The following is an 11,858-nucleotide window of genomic DNA, read 5'->3' on the forward strand; positions in this document are numbered from 1 at the left end:
TAATCCCCTTTATAAATCTCTAAAACAACTATTCTGACCAACATGAACTATACTATCAAAGAGTACCTGTTCTTCCAAGAATTTTTAAACTACATTACCATTATCCACTTCGACATACTTGAAGTACAAAAAAAAAAGACTTAATAGCCCGTAATCCTAACCAAAGAAAAAGAGGCCATCACGTTGAGAATTATCATCGTTATGTTCCTTTAAGTTTTATTCCTATTCCCCCATTTCTATGTCCAAATAACAAACTCTAATATTATTAACGCAAAAACTTCGTAACTCTCTGAACAGGGCAGAATATCGACCTATCAAATGTTCATACGTTCATAATCTAAAATTACTATATGTTTAAGAAAATCTGAACAGTTTGCTTGCAACATTTATGCAAATGTAATATGACATTTAGTTCTAGATAACGACACAGACGTGCAAAAAAGGAGACGACTCGCCCCGTTGGGTCAGGCAGTTTATTTGCATGAGAGAGCAAGCTCTGTGCTCCAGCTTCTACACGACCACGCGTTGAAATTACTCCGTACGCCCCTGCCTGCGGTCCACCGCTCCTCTCGTAGAACTACTCCAGTCACGAGGAACGGTTCCGTGTGGTCTTGAAGGTGTACGTGAATCGTACGAGAATACGAGAGACCCGTACTACGAGTACTGGGACAAAAGCCAGTTCTACGTATCCAGGCCCCGATGTACAAGATACGATTGGACCCTGTGTCACCAACACACAAAGGAACGGGGCCTACGAGAGCCTCGACACGAAAAAGTATAGCGGACGGAAAAGGTGGTCGCAGCTACGCTTGAATATACCTGACCGAATCGCGTCCTCTCGTTGTGGTAGCATTATTCTGCCATTGATCGTTCATTCAATGATTTATAAATCTTCGAATTTTGAAATCTTCAGATCTCTGAATTCTTCAATTTTCAAACTTTGAAATTCTTAACATGTTGAATTTTCGAATGTCGATATCTACAAAGTCTCAACTTTCCCAATATTTAAATTTCCACTGTCTTCAAATACTCGGATTTCTGAATATTCAAATTTCCAAGTATCCAAATTACAAGTTATCAAACTTGTACAAACTTCCGAATCTCCAAATATTTTAATTTTCGTGTACTTCGATTAAAAAATATCCGAGTATTCAAATTTTTAAATATTCAGACGTTCAAACCGCTTGCATTGAGCATTTTTCAAAATATTGAAAGCCTTTTTTATTCGCTGAGGCAAGAACAAAATTGGAACGTGAAAACTCGAAGATCAGGGCAAGATTAAAGACCTAACGTTCTTATCAACGTCTGGAACAACGAATTTCGTACACGAATAAAAACAATCCACGAAATCATCGTGAAGAAATTCTCAAGAAGCCGATAAAAGCGAGCGTGGTTTCCGGCGACGATCGTCGAGATTCGAAGCGTAGGAAGCATCGTTTCTGTTTAAATATTCATACAACAAGCGTTTCGTGCGGAGACTTCGTTTAATATGCTATTTTGTTTAGGAAGAAGGAAATACATACTACGAAACCTACGCGTCTCAAGCGACTACTTGAGTTACGCGTACGAGCGTGGCTGCCCACGTTTCGCGGTTATTAAATAATAACGAGAAGTGAATAGAGCTGGATAAGGAGACTTTCATTGTAAGATACGAGTTTAAAATATTGGAACGAGCGAACTTGTTTGCGGAAAATGATACGACACCTACGAGTACAACGTGCGCCTTAACAGCGGAAATTAATTATCAGGTTAGCGCAAAAAAGAAAATACCAAAAAAGGAAATTCATTTATACCGTTTGATTTTTCTTTGAATCATAAGTGGTTCCCTAACTTTATGAGTGACTAATACTTGCTTCTTGATAAATAGATTTACCAGTTTATTATGAAATGGAGCAAGTTATGAAATTTTCTCCTCCGTGTTATTCGCAGATATATTATCATAGTTATTATCAGTAATATACAGTCAGGAAATTGGTATGTTGTTTTAAATTTGCGAAATTTATTACGTATAATTACTAATATGATACTATTAATATCGTGATGTATAATTATATTCACGTACTCAAAATCAAGCTTATTTAATCATTATTAATGTATTATTCGAACCATGACGAAATTACAAAGCTAATAGGACGAATACCGGTATATGCCTGCAAAAGGACAAGATTTACACATGGAAGCCACGATTTTGACAATTGTGTGATGCTAGACCACGATCTTCGACCATGAACTTTCTAAAAACTGACCCACCTTTTACTCGCAGAACATCAAAAAACCATTAGCCACCGAAAACAGGAAGAATTTATGTGCTTCCTTGAGATAGAAAACACCTGTTCAAAAAGCGTCCGTTAATAGCGACAAAAATCTCAGTAATACTTGACCATGTACCATGAAAACTGTGCCACTGTAATATCATCTGACCAGCGATAAAAACAAAAGTAATGTACTGCAACGACTAAGGCTCTTAATGATCTAAGGTTCTCTACGATAAGTTAATATTTACTAATATTAGTGACTTCGCAGAAGTTAGAAATTCATTTTCCGTGCAAAAGAATCTATTGATACTGATAACTCGTAACTCATAGAATTTTTCGAATAAAATTACTTCGATTGCGCAACGGCATCCGAAGCTGAAGAACCAAGTGGGGAGGATTTTCTGCAGAGTCAGAAGGTACAAGTTCAATCATTCGAGACATCCGGAAATAAAGTTACACGGTGTTAGTAACCAGTGCGGCCGCAACGCCGCACGGCCACAAATCGTACTCCCGAGGCTGGACAAAATGAGAGCAAATTCCATGGACTCTAGTGTTACGTACAAGGGTCTAGCAGAATATAACTGTTCATCTAATCGACTCTAAGAATGACCGTCTTTGATAATAGTTCCCAATGGCTGAAATGACTGGCCATTATCCTTGTCCTTGATGACAGTAACTGCCATAGCCCTTAATCGTTTTTCTTCCAGATAGCATCGATAACGGATCGCTCGTGCTGGCATAATAAATAAATTCATTAGCATAATGCGATCTATGTATTTAGGTTGATATCGAATGTGATTCCACTTGCTTGATAAAAATGGTATGCGTTTAAGCATTATGTACCCTGATAAGTTTCAGAAGAAAGTTGACGTTTAATGGAAATATCTGTGTGGATAGTTGGAAAAATTTTAGACAGTGATATAACACCGACGTTAGGTTGGACTTTTTATTTAAAGGGTACGATATTCTTTTGAGATTAAATTGCAAATGAAAATGATAATTATACTGAAATCTTCTAAATTATTATTTTTTCCTATTTTTTAGTCATATTTTATTCTTCGTGAATTAGGAAATTTGTGTTAGTCTGAGATTAAAGTGTAGGAATCGAGAAACAAATAAAATGAAATAATATTTTACACGTGCACTCAATTTCGTTAGAATATGAGATTGTTTTGAATAAGTACCTCATAGCTTGAAGGCAAGCTGTGGTCTAATATCGTTAAATAATCGTTTGTTACAGTAATAATGTTTATGCCTTAGAGGGGTGAGATGTAAGTATGTGAGGTCTCGGAGTCGTAAAGTCAAAGAAGTAACGCAAATGCTGAGTAAAGGGTCGTCTCGGTTCGTATTAACCCTGAAGAAGTTTCGACCCTTCGAATACGTTTCTGGTGAATCATCGTGAGCTATGTCAGGTCAAATTCTTGGATGGTACACGTACCCCTTCTCTGGTATGCAGGGATACTTCCTCTTCTCAGAAGAAACTTTTATATTTGATGCTTGTGTACCATAACGTGACAGGACTGTATGACTTCCTTTTTAATTTTTTAACCTAGAAATTGTGGGTAGCTCGTGTGCCACACTATCAATACTCTAAATTAAAACCTTCGATACACCTTGGAGACTTATGATTTAAAAGAAGCATCTTGTTGCTGATTTCACCCTAACTTTTACAGCATGTAGTAGGTGTTTTCCTCTATATAAATCATATGCGAGTAACGCATATACAAAACATTACAAATATTTATAAATTTATTTATAGTATTTACAGTAGCCCTCTATCCCTTTCCACTTTTTATCAGTAGAATCAATAAGAGAAACAGTTATCAAATTATCAAATTATAAACAACACCAACGGGATATAAGCAGAGTAAATGGTAAAAACGAAAATTTTTGCACGAAAGTTCCATTAGTCCTAACCTTCACCTTAAACTCTCTCTAATATTAGTCCTATCTTCAGAACCCAACCATTAACTGTCCAATTCGCTATTTCTGTTGCCTAACGATCGCTTTCTAATCTTCTAACCCATCGTTTAAAGACTCCCAAAAAAGGATCAAGAAACGATACAATATATCAAACCTAGCTTCAACATGTTACTGGATTCAAAATCACACGGAACAAAAGAAAAAGAATATGGCAACAAAAAGACACACGAAACTATACAGCGCTGCCAAGCCGAGGATAGCCTACATGTTCTCGCGAACTTGCTTCGAAACACGGTACCCTCTGGCTGCCGGCAATTAACTCACGAGATTGCTAATTAACCCCGTGAGAACACTTGGGAGGATCCAACGCTTTGGTTTTCACGTCCTAACATCGGACGCGACGTTTCGTTTCATGCATAGGACGAGGGTTTCCAAGAAGTGTTACTCGCTGTACGTTTACTACAATGAACCTGTAATGACGTGGAGGGGCACTTTCCGCTCTTTCGACCAATCACGGAACACCTGAGAACGTGTTTCTCGCAGGAGAAAGGTCTGAGAGCCCGTTACGATCGCTGCCTCTGTCGAAGTTCAATTGCACGGGACATGTGCAAATATCTTTCGATCACGTGAAGATTTTGACGATTTATTTGCGATTTATAGAGGCGGTTTGATACAGTTTGTTGGAAGTTTAATCCTTTCAGGGCAGTATGTTCTTTTGGCATGCGAGAAGAATAAAGTTTTATTCATTGTCGCTACAATGATGCAGGAACTGCTCAACAACTTTAAATCTTTCTTACAATTTCCTAGTAGAACTAACAATTACTCTTTAAAAGAACCAGTTTCAGTCTACCAGTTTCACCTTCGTACTAATGAACAAACAGGTTTCATCGGTGAGCCCAATGAGAGACTACAAAACCTAGAGAACCGCAACTCATTCGTGTTGAAACAGTGAATATACGTACGTATAGTAAGAAATTATTGTTATCCAAAAATAGAGAGTACGATCAAGAAAGGCTAATGTCACAGCACTTTACTTATAAAGTATTATATTTTCCCACATTGTGATGATCGTCGTCAAAATTCAATGCCTACGTATCGTTAGTAATACCTTTCCCATTTCTGCAAGTTTTCGCTGTAGAAACCTTTGAAAATCAATCTCGAATCAGGTATCATATTTTTTTTTCAATTTGCATCGTGTCATCGGCCAATATCATTGAATTCTCTCTGACAAAACTAGAATAACAAGCGACACTACGGTCCTAAAAAAAAATCTCGACGAAATCGATAATTAATTATTAAAAAATGCAACAACGTTATTAGTCGTCCTCCTCTCCATTCACTAAAGATTAAGATCTTGTTTGCAATCTTTTTAATTTTTTTTAACGAATTTTTTTGGTACAACGAACAATCTCAAAATTTTCCTTAAAACGTCTCTAAAAGCTTTTCTAAGAAATGCTACAATTATTTCCAAGATGTTTCGTGTTTTATGACAAATGCCACAATGTGTACGACGTAAACATCAACCTTCATTCTGCGGCAATAAAACCGAGAGAGGTACTCCTTTTCTTTAAGATTAGATTACCTACGGGAGATAGGTGCTGTAACATGAAGTGGACACGGTACACGGCAACCGTAAGGCAATCCTTATTCGTCTGAAGCTCTCGAGAGAGCTTCGGAGGCTATGCAGTATGCACTTTTATCTCGAGCGTCCCGTTTCCTCCCTCTCGGCGCTTTCATTATCGTCGTGGGAGCCAGGGAATCGCACGAGCGACATCACTCGATGCGACACAGTCTCTGACACGCCGTTGCACGCGAAAACCACTCAAGGCTGTCCGCTTTTGTTGGCGAACCATCGAAGCTCATCGATACGTAAAGATGTCAAGGCAGTTTTTAATGAAACCGAGATCTGCCTAGGATTATCATCGTCTTTGTTAGATTGATCTGTGGATTGTGTGTCATTTTGAGGATTTTGAAAAGATCAATTAATATTTAATTGAATAGAAGAGTTTAGTTTGGATGAGTCAAAATTGAAATCTTGCTCCTGAGAATGTAGCTTTATAAGGAAGATTAATATTTGTGTCTATGTTTAGACCATTCATGTTTTAATTCGGTTCAAAGGATATATGTAAATAAAATCTTCAATTTGAGATAATTAGAGAGACAAGCTAAAGATAATTAATCTTTAGGAAAGATTAAAGCAAATGTGAAACTTATAAAAGAGACCTATGTATGCTTTCAAACATTAAAAACCTAGATATCATTATTATCACAAGATACCATGTGTACATTCGTTTTTGAAAACGTAGCACTTATGCAAGTATAATACTTGCTTCTTTATCGAGCCCTTCCTACTCCCCATTTTCTATATCTCTACTTAAGATTAGCAATAATAATTAGTAATTTCTCCTTGCGATACATAGAAATATTTTAGCTCCTACTTCAGACAAAAAAATTATTACAAAATTATAAATGAGCACCAGAGACATAAAATCTTGTATGACATTCAAAACTACTCGATCGCCTATTACAAGGTATAATCACGATCGTTCCAATCTACGACTCAAAACATAATTATCAATCTCATAAATCTATCTTCGAAGAAACATTAACACAAAACATTAAACGCAAGAATTTCTACGACTTGCAATTAACTTTCACATTAATATACAAAATATAGTTATCGATGCAAGATAACAACTTAAGGCACTAACAATATAAATTCAATTCGACGCATTCTTGCTACCAATTCTACAAATAGGCCAACGTAATTTTGTTCCATTGGAATAGATGCAAGGTAAATAAGGAACGTTCAGAAAAATACTTTTTTTCACGGACAATTTGTTCGTTTCATCACGGGCTTTAGTAAATAATATCCGGTGACGAGAGACAGCCTACTATCCAGGTTCTTTCACAAGGAACGCATTTAGCCATGTCCTACGATCTCGGTTCTTAATGAGATTCCCGCTCTTTTTCTCGTTTTAATGTTGGGAAAAGATCCATCTGGCTTACCTTGAGGGCGCAAAAGATGCAGGATTCCCGCATGCAGGCGTGCCCGGAAAGCTCCCTGAAACTGCGCCGGAAGATATCGAGGTGCCATAACACCTGAAACAAGAGAAAATGAATTTTTAAAGGCGTGTAAAATTGAGCCCGCGCCACGGCGATAACTCGTACACGCTGACAAAATATCGTAAAGCTCTGAGAAAATACCATAGCGAGGTTTTCGCTCTGAAAACTAGATATTTTATAGCTGTAAAGTAGATTTTCGTGGATTTTCTCCTCGAGTATTGTAAACAACAGAAGTTTTATAGTTCCGTACGTTCTGCAATAACCTTTTTATAGATCAATAGGAATACCGTTCTATGATTCAATTTATAGTATTTCTGTTTTATTGCAACCATATTGGAATTGAATTATTTTATTTTCTGTCATACTTTCTATATTTATTTATTAGTTGTATTATATGCGTACTTAATTTAATTTTAGTCATTTAGTACCTCTGTTTAAAAAATTCAAATTGCAAGTCATCACCGATTTAATGATAATTAACATTTTGTATCTGCTAATTTCAAACAAAAGAGGTATTCTTTATGTTTCATATACATCAAATTAAAACAGTTCAGATCTAATAATCTTTAATCAGTGTTGAAAAAACGAAGGTCGTGTATAATGGAAATTTTTCCTACGATTATAATATTATACATTTTTGTACAGAATTGTGTTCATACCATATCTCATACGCAGTTTTTGTACATCTTTGCAACTCCTTTTTATCGCGATTTAGTAACTAATAATAAATTTCTGAGATCCGGACATATCGAACAAATGGAAAATACAATGGTGTGGATGTCCATGCAATATGAGGAAGTAATATGTAAATACAACAACATGCTGTGTGATATGCGACTCTGACCACGCACGATAGTAGTCCACAGTATCGTGAGCACATTATTATTCTGAGGGAAAGTAAATCACAATTTCCGCGGCCATGTCCTGCAGCATAGCGGAACATTATTTTCGCCTTTCCGGTCTGGGAGGCTAAAATATCCGGTATGCTCCTCAAAATCATACACCTTACGTTTGGTAAATTATCAAGCAATAAAATGACGAAATTAATATATCACCTGACTGTATCGTGTAACTGTTAAAATTAAAATTATTAAAATCAAAATCGAACTTCTAGTAATAATTCTCTGTGTAAAATCGTAAATGTACAAAAAAATCACTTTAGTTATAATATTCTTTCAACATTAATTAATTAAATAAAATACATTTCTATTTATACTATTTATATGATAAAAATAAAAGATGTTTCAAAATTATTAAGCGGGATTTTGTGCAACGTTAAAGTGAAATATAACAAAAACGAGGAAACATTGTGATGGCCTAATAACGCGATATTTTCGGCTAATAGCTTCAAATGATAATTTGTTGGACGAGCGAAAAACACGACGAAAGAAATTGCCTTTCATGCAATTAAGTTAATTGCAGAATTCGAGATCGCAATAAAGCGCGTTTATCGCGATATCATGGATCCGATTTAATTAGCTGTAATGTATTTTTGCGTGGAGGAAGAAACATGGGACTGGAACGCGGCTAGCTACCTACTTTTGTGAGTCGCGTTCCCTCCGAATTTATTGGAAGTTAATTCGATTCGAAGTTCATTTACGAAACTGTGCTAATTCAATTAAACACGGAGAATCGGCGCGTTGTAAATTCCAATTAATTTTTTCCTCAAACGTCTCGATGCTCTGGTTGAGTCGAGGACAAATGTTAAGCAAAATGTAGAAATGATTGAAAGTGTGCTTGCATAATTCTTTAAAAATATTTACTTAAGAACAAGTTTTGGTAACGTCCTTGATTCCTTGAAATGAAGAGAAAAAGTTAATTCAGATTCTGAGATTTTAAACTCTTTAATCTGATCTTGTTCGTTTTACTGCAGAAATTTTTATGAGTGTGTCAGAGATAATGTGGCAAATTGAGAACATCAAATATTGGTTTATTCCGTGTATCTTGCGTTTCAACGTACGATACTTTTGGAAAATATTCTAAATTAATAATATTTAAGCTAGATAATATAAACAATGTTTATTTCATTCCTCATTTTAAATATTATAGCGATTCTACTTTGAATATTCTATTCTATATTGATATAACATTCTATTTGGAATATTTCATTATATCTGGGTATTATATACCTTTAAATTTGTCAGAAATACATTAACATCCGCAATGTATTCATAAATAAATAATTCTAACAAATATATTTTAAATAAATATTTTATAAAGTCACAGATTAAATATAATATGGATAAATAATGAATAAAATATATAAGAGTAATGGCTGATATTATATTCTCAAAGGATCTGTATAACCTAAGAAATCCATTGAACCCGCCTCATTCATGTTTCGTATTACGAGATCCATGGCGTTCTCTTTTTTCTGCAGCGTTATCATAAAAGGAAGATCCAGAAGTGGTGTGCACGTATATGCGGGAAAGTGTTTTCATTGAATGGACGTGTTTTGAAAGACTCGTGAGACCCAACAGGTGAATCAGGGTCCTTCCTCTGGTAGGAGCGTATTAACATGACTTCCAGGTCAAGTCAAAATACAGTGCTCGAGAGACAAGTGCACGATTTGGTTGTTATAAATCGTTTCCCTCTTCAATGCGCCTCTTCATTTTTTCCCCTGTCAAAGGAAGACGAGTATTTCGACGATGTAAAATACGAATGGCAATTTATCCGTAAAATTAATATTTAGATAAAAATTATATAGCAAAAGCTATTTAAGCAAATAGAATAGTTCTGTGAAACTTTTGTGACATTGCCATTATATCAATTTTATAAGATTATACATATACGTCCTCTTATGTTTAGTTTTCTTTTTTATCCAAGAATACAAAAAGAAAATCATTTAGAATTTGTAGAGATAAATCGTTGAAAAATGAAATAACTATAGGTCCGTTGTTTATAAAACAACGGTAATATTTACTGGTCTCACCTCGATACATATTAATTGACAACTAATCAATGTGTGAAGCAATTAGTGAGGAAACGTTACGGTAACAGTTACTCATTCTGTTTGTAGAGATGACTGGTCGTTCTGTTACAAGAAAATGGAATAATTCATTGCGAAAGTCATCAATCAATATCCTCTTACTTAATGAAATCTGATGCGGTATCTTTTAACGTAGCGTAAAAGCGTCATAAAACCTTTATCTCAAAATTGTCCACTTTTACAATTTTCCAAATTTTCCATTTATGCCTTTCAACTGATCAATGAAACTTCTATTTATATCTTTATACTTTCCCAAATTTTTTCAAGTTGTTCTTAATTGAATCACGCGTTTCTTTTTATTAACTCGTTCCGGCAAAAGGAAGTCTCATAGAAATTACATTAACTCTTTACAATTGCAAACTGTGCTAAATACCTAATTATTGTTGCATGACTCCGAAGCATTCGTTCAGGACTGCTTCATGAAACGCACCGGTCTTGAGGAGAGAAATATGTATTCCTCTACAGACTTGCAAACTTGTTAAATTTTCTTTTTTCAAGTTATGCTATAATTCAATATATACCGTAAAATGGAATTTCATTGCATACAGATTAATCTAAAATAAAGATACAAGTAACTGGAAACTTGCATTCTTCATAAATTAAAAAGACACTCTTGTGCAAATTCAATCTTTGATTTTATCTCTTTATAAGAAAGCTTGTCTACCTTTCTATCGTTATCAATCATTTTCTTTACTAACTCTTCATAATCGTATTAGCCAATATAATGGATTATTAGTAACAACATAATATTAAATATCAGCAACACTGTTAAAAATCGCAAAATAAATACAAAATTGTTTGTTTTCTTTTCTTAGATGAATTAAATGTTTTAATCAAGCTTTTAATTACTGCTTATTGTTCTTAACGTCTAGATAAAAGAATCGTATTAAACGAAACAAAATTATCTTGCAATCGTTCTTTTGAAAAAAGATGAGAAATACTTCTGAATTAATATTAAAGCGTGATCTACTAGCGGAAAATTTTTCTAACAATACACTGATGCGATATAACAATGCAACAGCGATTTCATCTTTGTATCAATTATTATTGGTCATAAGTCAATCCACGTGATGCCATGCGAATCATAAGCGACCCACAATGTTTGTAAAATTGCTTCATTTTCGAGTCGCTGCTTACATTTAATTAATCGTCATAATATTACTCTTCTCACCCGATTCCCTTCACTTCTTCAGAATCCTACAAAAAAGTCTTTAACTTCACATAGCGGCGGTGAGCGTATTGTATATAAGTCATTGATTTCATCACGAAAGTGCCTCGTTTCCCACCGGCGTATCTGATTTGCATGCGTAACCGACAATTTCACGCGATTTCCATACGCGATCGACCCCATACACGCGATGCACTAATCGCTAAAGTATCTAAATAGAAAAGCTGTAGTGGCGCGGAAACGCGTTTGATCGCATTGCTCCAGAAACGCGTTCATTCACAGACGACGAGAGGAGTGACAGGAAAACGAGAGGAAAATCGATCGCGAGTCGCCGCATAGTTTCAAGTTTCTTGCGATTCCATGAACCGCTGCTGTTGCCCACCGTTTATGCTATTATCGACAAACCGCACGAATATTGGCCACCTCGAAGTTTTAATCGCTCATTTCGAAACAACCG

At 35.4% G+C, this 11,858-nt stretch overlaps 1 protein-coding gene across 4 annotated transcripts in view; it reads right to left on the reverse strand.

Annotated features, from left to right (window-relative positions):
* LOC117208009 overlaps positions 1-11,858 on the reverse strand; it is a 132,346-nt gene that overhangs the window by 28,271 nt on the left and 92,217 nt on the right. For all 4 annotated transcript variants that reach the window (XM_033448800.1, XM_033448801.1, XM_033448799.1 and 1 more), the window contains one exon: positions 7,188-7,280. In XM_033448800.1, the coding sequence (XP_033304691.1) occupies positions 7,188-7,280 (93 nt within the window). The remainder of the gene's footprint in view (positions 1-7,187; positions 7,281-11,858) is intronic.

This window comes from Bombus bifarius, unplaced genomic scaffold (assembly GCF_011952205.1).
Source record: "Bombus bifarius isolate JDL3187 unplaced genomic scaffold, Bbif_JDL3187 scf7180000008048, whole genome shotgun sequence".
NCBI lineage: Eukaryota > Metazoa > Arthropoda > Insecta > Hymenoptera > Apidae > Bombus > Bombus bifarius.